Source organism: Clarias gariepinus, chromosome 4 (assembly GCF_024256425.1).
Source record: "Clarias gariepinus isolate MV-2021 ecotype Netherlands chromosome 4, CGAR_prim_01v2, whole genome shotgun sequence".
NCBI lineage: Eukaryota > Metazoa > Chordata > Actinopteri > Siluriformes > Clariidae > Clarias > Clarias gariepinus.
In genome coordinates, this window is record NC_071103.1 from 15,324,114 (window position 1) to 15,346,195 (window position 22,082).

At 39.2% G+C, this 22,082-nt stretch overlaps 1 protein-coding gene across 1 annotated transcript; it reads right to left on the reverse strand.

The window, feature by feature from the left end:
• Positions 1 to 169: 169 nt before the first annotated feature.
• si:ch211-257p13.3 (kinesin-like protein KIFC3) lies at positions 170 to 21,663 on the reverse strand. Its single transcript, XM_053493699.1, has 20 exons — positions 21,184 to 21,663; positions 20,754 to 20,935; positions 20,231 to 20,327; positions 19,691 to 19,857; positions 19,231 to 19,483; positions 16,136 to 16,287; positions 15,790 to 15,855; positions 15,539 to 15,676; positions 15,025 to 15,222; positions 13,564 to 13,737; positions 13,327 to 13,474; positions 13,098 to 13,228; positions 11,575 to 11,686; positions 11,289 to 11,470; positions 9,861 to 9,965; positions 9,457 to 9,587; positions 8,855 to 8,975; positions 8,634 to 8,763; positions 5,899 to 6,128; positions 170 to 1,764 (listed from the first exon to the last, which is right to left on the reverse strand). The coding sequence occupies exons 2-20, from the start codon at positions 20,850 to 20,852 to the stop codon at positions 1,639 to 1,641; spliced, it is 2,760 nt and encodes a 919-aa protein (XP_053349674.1). The 5' UTR covers positions 20,853 to 20,935; positions 21,184 to 21,663; the 3' UTR covers positions 170 to 1,638.
• Positions 21,664 to 22,082: the final 419 nt, after the last annotated feature.

Sequence of the window (22,082 nt, forward strand, 5' to 3'; positions counted from 1 at the left end):
GCTGGGTAGTTTCTTATTACACGTTACACATAGAGCAAGTTTAGCCGGTATGACAGATAAAGCCAAATCTAACACTCAGCTAATTATTCTTTAGATTTTTATTCCAAAGTCGACTCCAAGAGTTGAAAGGTTATAAATAAAGGAGCCAAGAGACATTGTTAGATTTTATTTCTCTCTGGTGTCACTGATAAACAAGTAATCAGGAAAGTTTTAAAGCCCAAAGTCAGTGTGTCGAAATCTGTAAGAATGCCAAGGACAGTCCTTGTGTTTATAAGAAAAACACTGCTTCTGTATTTGGCTTTATTAATGAGCAAACATATATTTACCTTCATAATCCAAAATAAAAATTCCAGGATGGAAACTGAATTAAAGTATTTTTTGATTGAGATAAATCAGAATGTAGTGGTTATATAGGTTGTGTTCACCTTCCATTAATGATTCCACAAATTCTCATAAATTCTTAGCCCCATGTGATGTTAAATAAATTAAATAAATATGAATCTATCTACATTAACTTTTGTATAAATATGAATGTATATATTAACAGAAAATGGCACAGGCAAAACTAAATACAAAATATATATCCCCTAGTTCTATGGACAAAGCACCTAGTTTTATAATAAAGTAAATTCCTAATTTTTCTTCTTTTTTTGTCTACAGTAAAAATAATGGCTAATAAAACATCTGCTCAGGCAATATTAATTACTATTATTACTCCTTTATGAGCCTCCCACAAACATTGCACTATTGAGAATAATCAACATGACCTGATTATATACTATTATTAAAAAGAAATGCGAGGTTAAATGAGTATTAAGAAAACCACTATTTTTACCACACGTACTGTAAATATGATAAGATCTGGCTTTCATTGGTGTGGCAGCTTCGGAAAACTCTTAACCTGGTTAACTTTTGGAGTTAACTTCCAACCAGAAAGCCTTGACAAAAAAAAAGAAAATCCAATAAAGTTTCCACATTATTTTGGTGGAATATATTTAGGAATTGTAAAAACATGAAGTACCGTTTCTGCAGGAAAAATATTAAAGCCAAATTCGTCCTTTTTTTCCTGTGTTCTGCCACATCAATGCCTAAGGATAAAGATATAAGTGAACACAAAACATAGCATCATACAGTTACATAATCACAAACACACATTCACCACCTCAGTGCAGATCAGCGGCTGTCACACATCATAGTGTTAACCTGAAAACTTCTACATGTGCATCGAATGACTGAGGAAGCGATGGTAGACACCTGGAAAGTGATGATACGGTGGTTAGAGTGGATAAACTTGTCTTGACCTTTTATTTTTTAATGCACCAAAGTCTGATCGATGAAATGTGCTTATTCACCGATAAGTAGTTGATGGCCAGTAAGATGATGTTTTCTAGAATGTAGTAAAAGTGCAGTGAGGAAATCTACACGCATTGCACTTGGACATGCCGCTCAGCCTGTAGAAAGAAGCCAAGCCAATTTTTGTACTATCGGGTATTAACCATGGCTCTTAAGAATAGATGCTACTTATGTGGCTTCCTGAACCATAGCCCTTAATTAAACATGAAAGTCTTTTTTACACAAAAATTGAGACAAAAACATTCCTGGATTTCTAGTTTCAAAAGTGTGCAGTGGGAGTTCTTTTTAGTTATCACAGTGGCCCCCACTTTCAATCTTGCGTGCAGCAGGGCCAAGCTCCACTTTACACACACGCTGTGCAAACTTGAGCGAGCACAGCGTCTCGTCGACATTCTTCTCCAGTGAGGAAATCTGAAAAAGATTACGAAAAAGCAAAAATGGTCAGAGAGGTGAATTTGCTGTCCTCCATTTGTCTGCAAATGCAAAATGGTTTGGTCATGTAGAACTTTGGGATTTGGATAATACAATTAAACAATTTGTGTTTGAAAATCTGATACATTTATGTAGTATTCAAATATGTTACAAATATAAATTTTGTGGCATGACCTTAAGCAGGCTGTTTATGCTCGTTAACCCTCCAATGCAGCTGACTTCAAACAATTCTGCAAAGAAGAGTGGACCAAAATTCCACCACAGTGATGTGAAAAACTTATTGCCAGTTATAACAAATGCCTTATTGCATTTGTTGCGGCCTAGGGTGAGACAACCAGTTATTTAGGTTTAGGAAGCAATTACTTTTTCACTTTAGGCCAAGCAGGTTTGGACAGCATTTTTCCCTTAATAAACGAAATCATCATTTACTCTGGTTATCTTTGTAATTGCCCCCTGAACCTAATAACTGGTCGGGCCACCCTTAGCAGCAATAACTGCAATCAAGCGTTTGCGATAACTTGCAATGAGTCTTTTACAGCGCTCTGGAGGAATTTTGGCCCACTCATCTTTGCAGAATTGTTGTGATTCAGCTTTATTTGAGGGTTTTCTAGTATTCAGGTCAGGACTTTGACTAGGCCACTCCAAAGTCTTCATTTTGTTTTTCTTCAGCCATTCAGAGGTGGATTTGCTGGTGTGTTTTGGGTCATTGTCCTGCTGCAGCACCCAAGATCGCTTCAGCTTGAGTTGACGAACAGATGGCCGGACATTCTCCTTCAGGATTTTTTGGTAGACAGTAGAATTCATGGTTCCATCTATCACAGCAAGCCTTCCAGGTCCTAAAGCAGCAAAACAACCCCAGACCATCACACTATCACCACCATATTTTACTGTTGGTATGATGTTCTTTTTCTGAAATGCTGTGTTACTTTTATGCCAGATGTAACGGGACACGCACCTTCCAAAAAGTTCAACTTTAGTCTTGTCGGTCCACAAGGTATTTTCCCAAAAGTCTTGGCAATCATTGAGATGTTTTTAAGCAAAATTGAGACGAGCCTTAATGTTCTTTTTGCTTAAAAGTGGTTTGCGCCTTGTAAATCTGCCATGCAGGCCGTTTTTGCCCAGTCTCTTTCTTATGGTGAAGTCGTGAACACTGACCTTAATTGAGGCAAGTGAGGCCTGCAGTTCTTTAGATGTTGTCCTGGGGTCTTTTGTGGCCTCTCGGATGAGTTGTCTCTGCGCTCTTGGGGTAAATTTGGTCGGCCGGTCCTGGGAAGGTTCACCACTGTTCCATGTTTTTGCCATTTGTGGATAATGACTCTCACTGTGGTTCGCTGGAGTCCCAAAGCTTTAGAAATGGCTTTATAACCTTTTTTTTTTTTTTTTGAATATTATATTTTTATTTTTTAATCACAAATTAAACACAGAACAATACAAAAAAGCAACAACAACTATAAAGACAAAGAAGGAAAGACAAAAAAAAAAAAAAAAAGGATTTTAAAACCATTGTTACATCAGTTCCTCCAGCTTTATACATAGGTTAACAATGTTATGCATATATTTCTGGGCCAGTGGGCACGGGCAATTAAATGATCTTACATACCATGAAAAGGTCATAACTTCAAACTACTATCCTTGACACTTGACAGGTAACTGAAAAAGGGTTCCCAGGTGGATTCGAAGTCAGCAATGCTATCAGAAAGATTGTGTCTAAGTCTCTCTAAATGCAAAGTGCTAGAGAGTTCAGAAAGCCAGGATTTAAAGAGTGGTTTTGATGCCTTTTTCCATAAACAAAGAATAATTTTTTTAGCTACCACCATTCCATATTGGACAGCTTTTTTAATTTGATGACTGAACCCACGAAGTGAGTCAGACCAACCAAAAACAGCAATTGCTGGATCAGGGGCAAGAGTACAAGAATAAGCCTTAGAGTAGAATCTGAAAATTTCGCTCCAAAACTCATAAAGTTTTGGGCATGACCAAAAAAGATGTCCCAAGGATCCCTCTGCAGATTCACATTTGTTACAGTTAGAGGAGATGGAGGGGTAGAATTTGTTAAGCTTAACCCGAGAATAATGAAGCCGATGTACTACTTTATATTGGATAAGTTGGTGTCTTGAGTTAATAGAGCATTTATTTATGACCTTAATAGACTTTTTCCAATCCTCATTAGTAATTTGAATACCTAAATCCTTTTCCCAGGAATCTTTCAAATACAGGTAGATATGTCTAACTGACCAGTAAAAACATCCATAAGATGAGAAATCAAATTAGAGGCATCAGGGGAGGCAGAAAGTAATTTATATATATCATGTTCGTCTGCTAATTGTTTAAAGTGGGGGATAGATGTACGGACATAGTTTCTCAGCTGTAGATATCTAAAAAAATGTGATGGTGAAAGATCAAATTTCTGTTTCAGCTGAGAGAATGTAGCAAATTTACCATCCATGTACAAGTCTTTTACAGTGACCATTCCTTTGCTGGACCAAATCGAAAACGTGGAGTCAATGAGTGATGGCTTAAAGGCGTGGTTATACAGTAGGCAATGGGGGTGGACAATGAGGTTGATGGCAACTTAAATACCTTCCGGACCTGACACCATATTTTGAGAGAGCTGCTTACTATAAAGTTTGTGTTGACCACTTTTATGGATGATACAGGCGCCGCAAAAAGCAGAGAGGAAAGAGAGTAATTTGTAGCACTCTGTTCGATGGCGAGCCAAGAAGGGATGTCACCTGAAGACCCCGCTGGATAAGATTTTTTCCAATATGATAAGGCTCTGCAGTTTGCAGCCCAATAATAATACTGGAAGTTTGGCAGGCCAAGTCCACCCTGCGACCTTGGTTTACACACATGTAGTTTAGAGATACGGTGCGCTTTAAAGCCCCACACAAATGGTAACACGATTGAATCCAGAGTTTGAAAAAAATTTTTGGGCAAAAAGATTGGCAGGTTTTGAAAAAGATATAGAAATCTTGGCAGTGTCACCATCTTGATTGCATTCACGCGCCCTACCATAGACAGCGGAAAGGTCCTCCAACTTTCTATATTAAGCTTTAAGCTCTCTAACATGGCTAAATAATTTAATTTATAAATATCCTTTGTATTTTTTGGAATGGTAACCCCCAAGTATTTTAAACTATCTGTTGCAATTTTAAAAGGTAGGTTTTGTATAAAGCTTGGGTCAGTCTTATTAGTCACAAGCATGAGTTCACTCTTTTGCCAATTTACACAGTAACCAGAGAGCTTTCCAAAAGTCTTCAGTAAATCTAATAGGGGTGGGATGGATCGTTCTGGATCGAGTAGGTGGAGAATAATATCGTCGGCGTAGAGAGATATGTGGTGGTCTAATTGGCCTATCTTGGGTGAAAAAATAAGTGGGTTATTTCTAATAGCAGTCGCAAGTGGTTCTATAGCTATGGCAAAAAGCAGGGGTGAGAGTGGGCACCCCTGTCTAGTGCCCCTATGTAATGCGAATTGTGAAGACTTGTCAAAATTGGTAAGCACCGAAGCCTTAGGTTTGGCAGAAATGGCTTTATAACCTTTACCAGACTGATAGATCTCAATTACTTTTGTTTTCATTTGTTCCTGAATTTCTTTGGATCTTGGCATGATGTCTAGCTTTTGGTCTACTTCTCTGTGTCAGGTAGCTCCTATTTAAGTGATTTCTTGATTGAAACAGGTGTGGCAGTAATCAGGCCTGGGGGTGACTACAGAAATTGAACTCAGGTGTGATAAACCACAGTTAATTTATTTTTTAACAAGAGGGGCAATCACTTTTTCACACAGGGCCATGTAGATTTGGAGTTTTTTTTCTCTCTTAATAACGTAAACCTTCATTTAAAAACTGCATTTTGTGTTCAATTATGTTATCTTTGACTAATAGTTAACGGTTTTTGATGAGCAGAAACATTTAAGTGTGACAAACATGCAAAAGAATAAGAAATCAGGAAAGGGGCAAATAGTTTTTCACACCACTGTAAGTGTGACAAGTATGAAACAGGAAAGGGCACTAATTTTATATATGATTACATAGGATTTTTAACAGTCTTAGATGATGATATGGATGTTACTGTCATGATTTACTGCATGACTTAATAGAGTAATGTGCTATACCTGCACCACCATGGCTGTTTTGTTGCCCTTGCCCAGTGAGTCCTGCAGCAGGTACGTGAGGCGTGAGTTCCTGAAGGGGATGTGGGTCTGGCGGCCCCTCAGGGCCTGGATCACGTCCCCAAGTGCCAGCAATGAGCGATTGATGTTCTGGGCCTCCTTTAGCCTCTCGCCCTCTGCCCCTGACTTGGACACACGCTCCGAACCAGCCAGGTCCACCAGATTCAGCTTACCTGGAGCAGGGATGAACAGGGTGATTGGACTTAACAGAAAAAAGGCTATTAATTCTACAGTAGAATCAGAATTTAAAAGAGTTTTATTGCCAAGTACGCTTACACGTACAAGGAATTTGTTTTAGTGACAGAGCTTTCTGAACAAAAGACAAATGACAAGACAAAATAGCATGACAAAAAAAAAGGTTGACATCAAATGGAATAGGCTTATACTTTTAAATAAGTTACCTAAATATCTGAAATTTGTGGTATTATACAGTATATTGCACATATATTTATTGACATATTTATCGCATATTGCAATATATATATTGCACATATATTTATTGACAGTTAGAATACTGTTTAACTGTTCATGAGGTAGATTGCCTGGGGGAAAAAAAACTGTTTTTGTGCCTGACTGTCCTAGTGTTAGGTGCTCTATAGCGTCGACCCGACGGCAAAAGTTCAAATAGAAGGTGGCTTGGGTGTGAGGGGTCCAAAGTGATATTCCGAGCTCTTTTTCTCACTCTGGATGTATACAGTTCTTGCAGTGTGGGCAGAGCAGTGCCAATGATTCTTTCAGCAGTCCGAACCGTCCTTTGTAGTCTTCTGATGTCTGTTTTCGCAGCTGAGCCAAACCAGACAGTTATTGAAGTGCACAGGACGGATTCAATGACGGCTGAGTAGAACTGTGTAAGCAGCTTCTGTGGCAGGTTGAATTTCTTCAGCTGGCAAAGAAAAATACAACCTCTGGTGGGCCTTTTTAACAATGGAGTCAATGTGAATGTCCCACTTCAGGTCCTGAGAGATGGTCGTGCCCAGGAACCGGAATGTCTCCATTGCTGTCACAGTGCTGTTCACGATGGTGAGTGGGGAAAGTGCAGGTGGGTTCCTTCTGAAGTCCACAATTATCTCCACTGTTTTGAGCGTGTTCAGCTCCAGCTTGTTGTGATTGCTCCAGACAGCCAGCTGCTCGACTTGACTTCTGTATGCAGACTCGTCACCGTCCTGAATGAGGCCGATGATTGTAGCGTCGTCTGCAAATTTCAGGAGCTTGACAGTGGGGTCTGTAGAGGTGCAGTCGTTGGTGTAGAGGGAGAAGAGCAGTGGGGAGAGAACGCATCCCTGAGGGGCTCCAGTATTGGTGGTGTGGCTGTTGGACATGAATTTCTCCAGTCTCACTAGCTGCTGCCTGTCTGTCAGAAAGCTGGTGATCCAGTGACAGATAGAGCTAGGAACAGAGAGCTGGTTTAGTTTGGTCTGAAGCAGTGCTGGGATGATTGTATTAAAAGCTGATGAAGAGTCTATAAACAAGACCCTTGCATAAGCCTCTGGTTTGTCCAGATGTTGAAGGATAAAGTGCAGTCCCATGTTGACTGCATCATCAACAGACCTGTTTGCTCTATAAGCAAACTGCAAGGGGGTCCAGTAAGGGTCCTGTGATGTCCCTCAGATAGGCCAAAACCAGATAATGACACAAATATTTAGCATACATCGGGCCTTGTGTTTAATTCCAGACCTAAAGAAGTAAGCAGTGTCTGCAGCTCTTCAGTCACTCAGGTCATTTTTAATTGTGTAATGTGGCAACTAAAGGCAAATCTTGGGCAGACATTTGTATTTTTAATACTGCTTCCTTTATGTATTAAATATTGTTCTATTTTAAGGCTGATGTGTTTGTTCTGCTTTGGTTCTGGAAAAAAAAGAAAGCGGTATGCAGGCTCTTATAAAAAATTCATTGAATGATTTGTGCAAGAAGTGCATGTTTTATCTTGTTTACTAATTCAGTTAATATTTTTAGTCCATGACTCAGCTTAGGTTTCTAAGCTTTCCCTTGGGAAAATGGCACATTCTCTGAAGTATATAATATGTAGTATATAATGCTTGTGCTTGGTAGAGGTGTAATGTTAGTTCTGTTAAACTACTTTCCAGCACACACATTAAATAAAGAACATGTTGTGCTTTGCATAAGTATCCCCTCGACGTTTTTGCACTCTTGTAGTGTTATAACCTGGAACTGAAGTGGATTTAATATTGGGGGATTTTCAATATACTTGTCAGGAAGTCAGGGAAATACACTATACAGTATACATTAGTATACAAAATAATACCATAATAAACCATGTGAAATTGTGATTGCATAATTATTCATTGTCATTGCAACAGAAATTAGATCTGGTGCAACCAGTTACTGACAGGCCTTATATAAATAGTTGAATGCAGTTGACCTTTGTGTAATTAAAGAGCATTGTGATGTTAACATAATTAGACCTGTAAAAAAAAAAGCACAACTGGGAGAGGAGACTGCTTATCAAAAGTAATTGATTGGGCATGGAGAGAATTAATCAGAACAAGCAACAATTAACTAGAAATATTTTTTGTGAACTGTATTGAACTACAATCTGCATGTTGAGTTATGTAGGTTGATATGTCCATATTACGTTTAAGTTATCAATATGGAGAAGTTCAATAGGGTGAATACTTATGTAAGGCACTGTACGTATATATTTTGACGATGAAGCTGACCAGTGGTTTTGGTGCCGGACGCGAGGTCTGTTCCTTGCACTGAGACGGTGAGCAGAGCGTGGGAACGAGAACTGTGCTGGTTCATTTGCGTTCCGAATGTTATCCTGTTTCTGCGTGCTGTTGCCAGGATCTGCAGAAACACACAATAAGAACCAGGATAATCCATAAATGAGTTGTTTATCCTTCCAGCATGGTTGATTCAACTATACTAAGAGACTTACTTTTTTGATATGCTGAAAGTTTTTGACTTCTTTAATCCTGAGACCAGGCACGTGTAGCTGACCTGTGCCATCAGGATTGATTTTGATGTCCAGCTTCTCTCCATCTTTACTTAGCAGATCTCTGAGATGAAGAGGAGAACGAGAATACTTTATTAATTAATATATGTAATATCTTTATCGTAATTGGTTTGTTAATACTCAATGCACAATGCACAATTTGAATCAGTTAGATTAAAATATATATATATTTTTTAAGATTTATAGACAGGAAATAAGGTGGCATGGTGGTCAGTGGGGCTTCGTGGTTAGCACTGTCGCCTTGCACCTCCAGGGTCCGGGTTTGATACCTGCCTCTGTGTGCATGGAGTTTGCATGTTCTCCCTGTGCTTGGTGGGTTTCCTCTGGGTACAGATTAGGCTAATTGCCGTTCCCAAATTGCCTGTAGTGTGTGAATGAGTGTAAGGGTGTGTATGTGTGTGCCCTGCAATGGACTGGCATCAGGGTGTACCTTGTGCCCTTAGTCTCCTGGGATACGCTCCAGGCCCCCTGCACACAGGAGTAAGCGGTATAGATGAATGAGTGAGTGAGACAGGAAACGATACCTGAGAACTTCATTGTAGATTTCCACTGAACTGACAGTGACAGTATAGGTCCACATGTCCTTCCTTTCCTCGATCTCATTGAAAAGATGCTTTAGAGCTCGCTGGTTAATGCCTGGGTTCTCCACTGGACCCTGTAGAGTACACGTTTTATTATTCATACATCTGTGTGTATCTAAAAACACATCCAGTAATTTGTAACCAGTTAAGTTTTGTTGTGCATCATTTCAACTTGTGCATGAACTCCAGAGGTTTGGTTCTGAATAGCAAAGCTATATGTTGAAAATCATAGTAATTAAGGATAAAGTATTATGATAACGCATGGGTCCCAATGATCGATCCATCTCATGAACATCTACTGGCTTGCATTTTTCTTTATCCTCATTTGGTTGCCTTGGTGATCGTACCTCCATGGTGTAGGTCTTCCCTGAGCCTGTCTGGCCGTAAGCAAAGATGCAGACATGATATCCATCAATGCAGGAGGTAATCAGGGGCTCGATTTCTTGAAACACCTGATGGTTGGAGGAAATTGGTTTTCAGGAATTGTTTACATGTTTACAAAAAGTTACCAAGTTTATCTTTCTTATAAGTTTAAGTTTAGTTTTAGAGTTTTAGAATGCGTCTTATTTGTCTCATTGTGTTATCAAGATTATACACACCCCTGTGGTTATCCTGAAATGAAACCTGACAAGTGCGTGTTTCCCTTTTGTTCTTGATGATAAAAATAAATAAATAAATAAATCTACATAGTACTGATAGTGTTATTAGTTCCTCTGTCACCACTTTAGTTCCTCTTCCTGTATTTATCAAGTTAGCTTACTTTTGACCTTTGCCTGTTTTGGTTTCAATTAAACTGAAGCTAACTTTAATAAACATATTAAAGCCAGTGTGATGTCTTACAGCCTCTGGTTGACCGGTTTGATCCTGAGCTGGGTGGACTAGCTAGACTAGCTTTGTAGATAAGAATGAGTGTGTGTGTGTGTGTGTGTGTGCATGGTGCCCTGAACTAGACTGAGGACTCAACGAGTGTATTCATGCCTCTGACAGTGTGTTCATAGTGTGTTCAACCCTGAGTTGTAATAATTAAATAAATAAACAACTGCTTGTGGTACAGTATGTCAGACATTCACAAATGCTTCATGTGACAGGATAATTAAAACCACTTCTCATGTGTTAAACTAGTTTTGCATCTAGTTCATGACCTGGGTATCACCATTATAATTTCTCCTGTGTACATACTTACACTGCCTGGCCAAGTCACACACATTGCATTGACACCCTTTAGCTTACAGTGCACAGTGTGGTGCTGAATTCACATGTTAAAATGATTTTTATTCACCTGGAACCACACTTTAACAATCTGAAGCCTGTGCCATTAGAAAAAAAAAAAAGTTATAAGATAACCTGGTCATTTAGATATTGAGGTCATTAGCTGACTAATAGCTGATTTCATTGCCACATTACACCGCTGAGTCTAGACCTGACCAACGGAAGCAACCCCAGATCATAACACTTGTACAATGGACACTATGCATGATGAGTGCATTGTACCATGAGCTTCCCTCCAACCCTGTTGCACCCACAGCTCTAAAATTAGTGTCAATAACAAGTAGTTTTCCTATGTCCTGTACAATTGTTTCGTCACAAAGGTCCAGCACAGTCCTTACTGGTTTTAATGATGTGCTGGGCAGTTCTTAACCTAATTCCAGTCATTTCAAATATCCTTAATTGAATTTGGTGCTCGATGCACGCCAAAAACTTTCTCAAAAGGTGACCTTTTTTTGGTCAGGTAGTGTGTAAAGCATTGTCAAAAATATGATAAAAATGATGCTTACCTCCTCTTGAGTAGCCTGAGGGTGAAAGACTTTGTCCAGCTCAAAGGTCTTTGCTTTGCCCTTACTCAGGACAGTGAGTGCAGATTCATTGTGAGGGTCTGTGGTCACAGCGACAGCCTGGCATTCGTCATGCTGGTCCTCTGTTAGGACTGGTTTCACACGGCACAGGACACGGATGTTGCCTGATAGAAGAGACACCTAATGTATTGCTTTCTTAAATTTGACGAAACAGTCCTTTTATCATAAAGAATAAGAAATATTCGATATTATTAGAAGGACATGCTACCTTTTAGCTCTACCAACTGCTCATGGTATTTCCTGCGAAGAGCAACCTCTTTCCTGTATTTCTCCAGAAGATCCTTATTGGCCTCGGACATTTCTGTTATTGCTGCTGAAATCTGAGAAGAGGTCGACACAGGACATATTATAGAGGACAATCACTATGGTACTGAGCAGAGAAAACATGTTCAGTTCATACTGTTTGTCATGTGTGCATTGATGAATAATTTAGACAGACATGTTTATCATTAGATGACCCAGCCCAGTTTTTAGCATCGCCTAATACACGGACTTTATCTAATTTAAATTAAAATTAAAATTTTATTTGTCACATACACAGTACAATATGCAGTGAAACGCGTATACAACCACCTGTAACCTTAAATAAAAAAAACAACAACAATTAACTAGAAATAAGAAAGAGAAATAGAAAAAGCATCTATGTGCTTATATTAAGAGCTTTATACATTCCAAGTATACTGGAATTTAACTGTCAACTTTGAGCAAGATTAGTACGATTGTTACTACAGATTAGTAATCAATATTACTAAGATTCGTATCATTTAAAATAAAATCTTAGGTGTGAAAATGATTCCTTATGCTCCCAGAACAACCTTTCACAATGTGAGTCCTGGAATATGGCTCTGCCATCAAGAGAAAAAACGATAGATTTGACAACCTGTTATTCAGTACAGTCAGGGCATCATCTGCCTTTATATTATTGCCACATAACGTCTAGACTTGAGCAACTGAAGGAATGCCAGATCATAACACTGCCTTCAGAGGCTTGTACAGTGGAACCTATGCATGATGAGTCAATCACTCCATTCTTACCCTGACACAACCTCCACTCTGGACTAGGGTCGGTCTGGACTCATCAGACCGGATTATAAAGATTTATTTTATAAAGACTTATAAAGTCCAATCTTTATCATTTCTAGTAAACTGAAGCCTTTTTTCCCTGATTATTCCCTTTAACAAGTGGTTTTCTTATGGCCACGCAGCTGTTCAGGCCCAATCCTACGTCAGTTCCAGTCAGGCACAAGAGGAGTTTTTTCCCCCAGGCAATTCACCTCATGAACAGTTAAACATTCTTCTTATTGTGCAATAAATATATGTGCAATACCACAGATATTTATTTAACTTATTTGATAGACCACACCCCACTTTATTTGTTGTTAACCTTTTTTTCTTTTTTTTTTTTTGTCGGGTTCCTTGCAACCTCACACACACTATGGACAATTGTGGAACACCAATTAGCCTAATCTACATTTCTTGGACTGGAATACCCTGAGGGAACCCACCAAGCATGGGGATCACATGCAAACTTCACACACATGGACCCAACCCTGGAGGTGCAAGGCCACATTGCTAACCACTATGCCACCATGCTGCCTCCGCTTATATCAGTTGCAGTATAAACTTTCTTCCAATGTGAAAAAAGTCCCATGGCAACAAGAATCAAGTCTTATTTATAGATATAATTAAATCATATTTGAGACTTTTTTAATACATATAATTTCCGCTTGCCTGTTTCTTGGCCTCTTTGATGGCTGATCCATAAAAATCAGCAAAATTGCGGACCTGAGTACGCAGACTGGCATAGTCTGTCTTCATGGATCGCAGGGTGGGAGGGAGAGCGTTCAGACGCTGCTGTAGCGCTGATAACACACACACACACACACACACACACACACAGTGAGACTGTTAGGTAAACATGATACAAAGCATGTATGTTATACGGTAAGTGCCGACTTACTCATGAATTGATCCTGCAGGCTCTGAACCTGCTCCTGTGAACAGTTTGCAGCTGCCTTAACAGCTGCTTCTTTTTTTTCCTCCAGATGCACAATCTCTTTCATCAGCTCTGCCTGCAGTGTCCCAATCTCTCTCTCATATGCTGCAATCTGGGGTTGGGGGCGTGTGTTAAATAAGACCATAACTGTAACTGTAAACTGATTGGATGTAAACTTTTTGATGAAATTGCTAATATTACCTTATGCTGAAGATTACAGCTAACTTCATCAGAGCGTCTGATTTTCTCCTCCAGCTGTTTGCACCTTTCTTTTTGGCTCGACAACCTCTGTTTCAGTTGGTCGTTTTTCTCTCTAGTCTCAGTGAGTTGCCTCACTGTTGATGGCGACTCTACCTCTACCGTCTGAGTGACATACTGTAAGAAAGCAAATCCTACTATCAGACAACTTTCTGTATAAGTAAGGATCACATGTTTCATATGTTTGTTCGTGCTCCTCTGGGTAAATAGGAGGTAAAATTTAATTATATGGCTTACTTACACAGCACATACACAGCATACATGTACACGGTATACCACAAAAATATCAAGTGAATTTAACAATAAACTGAAACATAAAATTTATGCAAAAATTTTGTTGTTGTTGGTCTTTCGGCTGCTCCCGGCAAGGGGTCGCCACAGCGGAATACCCAGTCCGCACTACAACTGACGCAACCCTCCCATTTTATCCGGGCTTGGGACCGGCACTGCATCCAGCGGCTGGGGTTTGGGCACTGGCTCGGAATCAAAACCGGGCCTTCCGCATGGCAGGAAACACCTACCACTGAGCCACCAGTGCCCAAAATTCATATAAATACATTTGCTAAAATCAGTGTAAACAGTGAACATGCAAAAATTAAACAGATAATCTAAGTATATAAGCTATTTAATTATAATTAGAATGCTATTATTGCCATTATATTGTGCAAAATACATCGAGGTGCTTCAGCAGACATACGGCACACACAATTTGAACCATAAAACATACAGCATAAAGCTATACACATAGAAAAGTGATTTATAAAATGAAGGAAAAAGAATTACTTAAAAGTCCATCTTATTACGTAAATTATAAAATAATAATTACTTTACTAATAATAATAGTAGTAGTAATATATTATAATATAATAATAATATTACTAATTATGTAATTAGAAGTGTGCCAATTGATTTCAAACCATTACAAATGAGCTATCTAACTATAATAATTATATCTGAATTAATTATATACAATTTCCAATTTGTTGCAAAAATGTATTTGGACGAATCACCTATCTTGACCCCTTAACCTCCAACTCTATTATTATTATTGTTATTATTATTATTATTATTATTATTCAGTTATTAATTGTATTTTTAATCTCATTGTTCAGTAACTGCTGTGAATTAAAGAAAAGATAATAATCATTAGCTAATGTAGAGGGTGAGCACATTATCCTTCCCAGATTTTTTAATTATATCCATTCTATTACACAACAGTTACTTTTGCTTTGCAAGTTGCGTGCATATCAGCATGGCTGTGATGCGGTTGTGCTGATGTTCAGTACAACAGCACTCCCTCTTGTGTCATATCGCTTAATTATTCGTACTCATATTTTTTTGCATCTTTTCTATCCATAGACACCAAATCAAAGTTATAGACAGTACAGTATAAAGTGCTGTTACTTTGACTATAGGCTCCTTGCTGCGTTCCTTGTCCAGCTCGAGCTGAAGCTCCTTCACTCTCTCGTCTCGTCTCCTGAGCTCCTCTCCCCGACGCCACTGGTCCTGCTCGCTCTGGCGCTCCAGACGTGAGAGCTGCTCAGCCCGCTGCTGCAGAGTGCTTTCCAGCTGCAGCACACGGCTACGCAGGTTCTCGTTCTCCTGCGCAGTAACAGCAAAGTGCATCGACAGTGAAACTGCAGCATTCAGACTGCTGACCAGCAAAAGCTGAACTGTGAATTCTTGGTTTCTACAAAGATTATAGGTCTCTTCATGGTGAAGCCTGTTTAGCCATTATAGTAATATAATTGATCATTTGTTCTAGAATCTTTATTACATCATGATCTATTTCCAGATGCTTACTTATGTTTATATTTTATTGGCTTTTACTTATGATGATCGTCACCTTTCTTTCTCCTGTAGCATAAAATTCATTCATGCTTAGAGAAGGATGATGCAGATCTTAAATAAGTCTCACCTTAATAATCAGGGAGCTGGACTGAGATGGGATGATGGACAGCTGCTGCAGGAGGCCCTGAGTCACTGACAGGCTCTGTTTCAGACTCTCATTCTCAGCTGACAAGCACACTATACGCTTTTCCGAGTCTGTTGCTCCCTAAGAATAAACCAAAGCACAAAAGCCCCAGATCAATGCTCGACTCTGACATGCGGCCTGATTCTACTTCTATCATGTCGCTGGGTGAATGTGTGGCAGGGAAGAGGGCCTACAGATGCACTGCGGAGCTTGGACAGCTCTTCTTCTCGCTCCTCAATGCAACTCTTCAGCTCATCAATCTATGCAGGAGAAAGAGGATAATTTTTGGAACATTTAAGGCAGGAAAGTTGCAATGATAGAGTGTACAAATGAAAGAAATACAAATAAATGTGGATGTAAGGATGGCATTTTGGATGAACTGAAATAAAAATAAAAGCAGTACCTGCTATTAGAAAGCCTGGAATCAGGGGCATGCAGGGTAGGATGATGACCTAGAAATGGCATGAGTGAAAGATGGATGAAATGATGTGTGTATAAATGAGAGAGAGAGAGCGAGATGGTAGATGGTTTTAGTATTACCTGCTGTTGGAAGGCTTGTACTTTGCAGTGGCGGTCCTGCTCTCTCTGCTCCAGCTGTGAGTGGAGAAGACGCAGCTCGCCCCGCAGCAAACTCCTCTCCCCCTGTAGGCCACAAAGGGACTGCACCAACTTATGCAGGCCTGGAGACCCTGCTACACACACACACACACACACACACACACACATATATGAGTGCATGTGAAGGCTACCATGTGCTGGCTGTTGTAAGTGCACTGTCTAATTTAAGATAAGATAAAATGAACATGTTTTATTTAACTAGTGAGTCCCTGCCGAAGTTGTGATCCACACAGGGCTTTTACCCCAGAAACTTTCATACATAGTTGCCGGTGTTGGTGCCATGTGAGAGTTCTAATTTATAATGTGTCATTTCCTCTGACAGTGTCGAAATGACTACATTAGAGCATTATAGAGATACTGGTAGTGTATTCAAAAAGATCCTCACGAAAACATTAACACATGTCATCATGTCTGGCTCATTTACAACAGCTAGGTCTAGAAGTTTTTATTACTTATTTCTAGCATATTTTCCCCCCCATGCATCCCCACTCACCACTAAGTGAGTAAATGAATAATTCATCCTTTGCTCTGGCTTGGCTTGACTGCTTTTTCGCATTTCAGCACAAAGTCCATCCAAAAACTGACTTTGCAGCATGTGCCCTTAAAATCACCCTGATCTTTATAGATCTTTCAGGATTCATTTGAGTGCACAGACCAGGCGGTGATATTAAATCTGTCACTGAAAGCTTTATGCAAGAGAAAGGAGCTGCATATCTCATTAATTAAATGTGAGGTTAAAAGTAATGAACATTCAGAAAGGAGTGTGTCTTGTGTGTACTTGGTGTTTCTTATTTTAATATTAATTTGTGATTCAGAAGTACAGAAATATGTTACAAGTAGGAAGAGCTGCTTACTGAATGTAAAGTTGTGAAAAAAAGTGTGTTTTTTTAAATTTTATTTATAATACATTAGGAAAGGGTTTGTGGGAGTCAGTAGGCTGTATCAATACCATTTGCAGTTTTATACTACGTAACTATTAATTTTAGTGTTTTTTTTAAATATTATATAGAAAATATATATTTTTTCAGATTTTTTTCATATGTGCAGAATCTCAGTTTTAAAGTGATACTGATCTTGATTAAACAATTTATTGTTCAAATTTTTTTTAAATCTTCAGCAAATTACATTATTTTTTTTTTTTTTAACTCATTGATGCTAACCTAACTGATGTTTTTACTTCTTACGTGTGGTTATGTCTATCTTACACAGCCCTGACTAGGGGGAACTGCATGGCCCTATCCCCAGTGCCTATGATTTACATTTCTATTCACTTAATAGGTTTAGGTGCCTTTTCTGTTGCCTAAAGGTAGTTTTCTGTCAACCTACCATGTCATGAAAATGACATGGTAGGTATCAAGATATCAGATATCAGATATCAAGTTGCATTTTGGGTGATTTGAGTCATGCATATTTGCCTGGTTCAGTAAGCTCCAATTTTACACACCAGGTTTATTACTGTATCATGTCCGGTTGCTGACATAAGGCCAGTGTGAGTTTGTTTACAAGGATGGTGTTGGAAAATTCCTTTGAAATCCTATTTTAAGAATATATATTAATGAGGATTCTGTAAGATATTAAGAAAAAGGTAACCCTCAACCATGCAAACTTGCTTAAATACAAGGGTGAAGATAAAAACTTTCTGAACTTTGTTGAAGGATGAAGAAAAAAAAAGTTATTTTCAACCGGTTCATGCCAAAATTGAAGATTTAACTAATTTCACCTACTGCAATCTATTGACTGTGGGACAAAACTAACCTGTGAAACTTTAACACCTGAACTAAAAAGACAGGTCATAAAAAATTATCCAAAACTCATATTTAAAAATAATGGCATCAAAACACGTGTCAGCAAGTGTACGACTTTATTCACCAGAATCCTGTGACTATTTTCAATTAGCTACATTAATATATTACATCATTTCAGATGGAATGTCCATGATTTCCCTTGTATAGTACTTTAAAGCTAAACTAAACCCAATATGGCCCCCCACTGGCCATGTAGTAAAACATTATCCCAGCAAACATCCCAAGACCTACAGTACATACATGGCTACAGAACACAACCATCACAGCCTCTCTCACATTCACCTTCACTCAACTACTGGTCACATGCTCCAGGACTCAATCAATACCACACAGTATATAGTATATAGGACTCTATACTGAGTATAGTCTCTCCGGTTTTGATCCTTCTCCTGCTTTTCTCCATTCATGCTAGCCTGCCATAGTCCATGCTATTTGTACTGTAGATCACCTGACCGTTGCCTGTTTATTGACCTTGATGAAGCAAGAGGAGGACGAGGAGTAATAATGTGATAACCAGAGTTATTAAGTGAAACAGGAAGACTTGGTAAATATTGCTGGTTTGAATATTAAGAACTGTTAGGGAGTCTAAAGTAGTGCAGAAACACTGCACTTTAGAGGCATAAAGTAATTAGTTCTGTGATGTCGAATGATTACATGCACTGTAGATCCTGTTAAAGCCATTAACGCATAGGTGTAGCCACATTATGGCATATTATAAGGATGTGTAGTGCCATTGAGCCTCACTCAAGTACAATCAGGGGGTTTGATTGTAAATCTGGCCACACTGTTGAAAAAGATCTATTGTCAATTGGTCAATGTACTGATTTTATGTCTTATGTTCTTATGTAAGAATACACAATATATATATACGTACATATATATAGTTTTTTTTCCATTAAAATTGCTTGCGTTACATCCTCCAAGGTTCTTCCCTCACCCCTCCACCTCTCACCCTCTACTGCCATTCCAAAACCACTCCCTCTTCCCATAATTCTCAGCATACTGTATATCAGCTAGCAATAACTCACCATGGTAAATGCCAGATGGTCAAAGCACAAAAAACCCAGACATGTTACTCAATTCTGACATTCTACAGACTTCAGCAGGCAACATTCAAAGTGAAAGAATATTTATGGCTGGAAGTTTACCATACTTTATCCACCTCTCCTGTTCTTTATCAATAAAAAAAAAAAAAGCCACACATATCCTTACTGTCATTGTCAGGTGAAGGGGTGTGCTGCTGAGCAATGGCCTCTTCTAGGCTGTGGATGACGCTGCTCTTGTCACGGAGGCGCTGCCTGTAGGAGCTGCGCAGGGCTTTCATCTTTCGCCGGTGCTGCACGCGGTGTCTGCGCAGCTGCATGCGGTACTGCTCGGCCTGCTGCTGCAGCTGTTGCAGGTGTGAGTACTGCTCCAGAAAGCTCAGCAGATGGGACATGACGGCCACCAGAGGAGACTCGAACACCTTTAGACCAATATTTGAGACATTGCAGCTGTGATAATATGTACATGTAATAAATGAAAAAATATATATACAGTAAATATATATATATATATATATATATATATATATATATATATATATATATATATATATATATATATACTTATTATTGTATGCCATTAATGCTGTAAGTTGCAGCTTTTGCAGCCTTGAGATCTGGCTCTTCACCTTTTCCCCTGTCTCGGTTTGGACAGTGGAAACTCTTCTCCTTTCTGTTTCCTGCTTGAAGGACAGGAAGGCTGCCAGAGGTGTTTTGGCTGGGATTGCATAACTGTCATTGATTTCACTATCTTCATCACTGAGAGACGGGTCATCGCTGTCACTGCTGCTGCTGCCTGAGATATACAGTACGAGTCTCATCAGGATTATGTAAATATGATGGATTTCATTTTTTTAAATAATGCCACCCCAGACATGATAACGTGTTCTCTTTTTTCGATATCAATCTTGAAACCTTGAGTATCAGCCCATAATAATACCCATTCCACAATTTACTTTTTAACTGAAACATTACAAGGAAAAAAAACACAACATTTACTTACATTGCTAATATTCTAACTATAAATAAAGCATACTTGTAAACACAATAAAAAAATATTTTCTCTTCGTTACAAGATTTTTCTCTGATATCTGAACCACTGTTTTTTTTTTTTTTTTGTTATTGACCCTAGGTATCGGATCAGCGCCATCTCTAATTATAACACTTACTTGACTCACTGATTCTGTCACACTGCCTTTTACCCAACCTGGGGGTGTGGCCACCTTTCCTCCTGCTCCCTGTTTCCATGGAAACATGACCAGGCTCCTATAGTGGATGTGCATACGTGAGAAGAATGTGGTGTCAGAGTCAAACTCCATCAGTATTAACAGAAATCTCTGCTTGAGAAATTTGCGTCTGAGCATGTGGCTTCAAGCCTTGTTTAATGTTTGTTTAATCAGCAATGCCTTAACCCACATGGAGGATTTCTGTTAATGAATGGAAAAAGCAGCTAGAGCATGCTGTAGGATTATATCTGTCATCAGTCTTTTAAAGATAGAGGCTCACTGTATAGAATTAGGTTGACTTCCTGCTTGGTTAAAAAACCTACCTGCAGTCACAATAGTACTTTGCACATAAGACTGGCACTATATAAACATTACCTTTTCAGTGATTTTTAATGACAATCATGCACAAAACATTTGCACAATGCTGAAGTTATAGATGGGTATGTTTTGTTTCGGTATACTGTACCTCCGTAGTCTCTCCGCATGCCCCTTCTAGTGCGGTCTCCTCGTCCTTCTTAAAGACAGTGTAGAAGATGTAAACCAGCAGAGAGTAGAAGGCATACATCTTTCCCGAGGTACGCTTTACTCACTGTCAGCTGGAGGAACTCACACTGCGGCGCCTTTAGAACATCCCCCACTCTGCTTGTGCTGCAGCACACACAAAGACACACAGATAAACAATACCAGGCCAAACATCAGTATCTTTATCCCGCAGTAATCACATCCATGTCATATCCACATTGAACAGCAGATCAACTCGTCCGCTGGAAAAGACATATCTCTACTGATTAAGGGTTGCAGCTGCGCTCCTGCTCACTCAGCAGACAGAGGACATGTTATTGCTGCTCTTTGTCCTTGCAGTGGAATGATTTCCCCAACGTTGCGCATAGACTTACCCATACATCAAGCAGGACCGGCAGCAGCATTTTTCTCTTCATACATTCCTCTAAGCCCAGATTGTAGCTCTCTGTGGTGCTGATGATCCAAGCTCATCTACCACTACGCTTCCTTCTACTCCTCCCCCTCCACCTCCAGCACGGACACTGGAGCCTATCCCAGAAGACTTAGGGCATGAGGGTGCCTGGATTGTCCCTTGTTGAAAAATTCAATTCTACAACGTTATCTCTGACTGTTACTAAGCACTGACACTAGAGACTAGTATAGTCTCTAATCTATTATAATAGTAATTAAGCATGTCCTCACAATATTAACAAATAATAGCCTTTTAGTAAATAGCACATATGATGTATAATTATTAGGTTTTGGTCCCAAGCCTGGGTAAAAAAGGTTGCATCAGGAAAAGAATACTGCAAAAATGTACTTGTGGGACCATGCTGACATAGGGGCAGTGGTGGCTCAAATGGTTAAAACTCTGGGTTACTCTGGTTGGCGCTATGGAGCACCGAACACCAGGACAGCCATGCACAAGCACTGTTTCTTCCCCCAGGCAATCTACGTCATGATCAGTTAAATGTGTTAAATAAAAAACCCACTGTGCAATTAAAAAGTGCAATGCCACTTATAATTATTTTATAATACCTTGATAATCTTATTCAATTTCTAGTTAACTGTATTCATTTTTCTTTCTCTAGTGTTGTGAGTGTTGTTGTCATCTTTGGATGATCCTTACTGTATATCACCAAAACAAATACCTCGTATGTGCTTATATATTTGGCAAATAAGCTCTTTCTGAATCTGATTTATCATTACACTGATTCTAAAGTCAGAGGTTTAAGCTCCAGCACTGCCACGTTGCCACAGTTAACCCCATCCTCCAGGGCCCCTGTATCTGGCT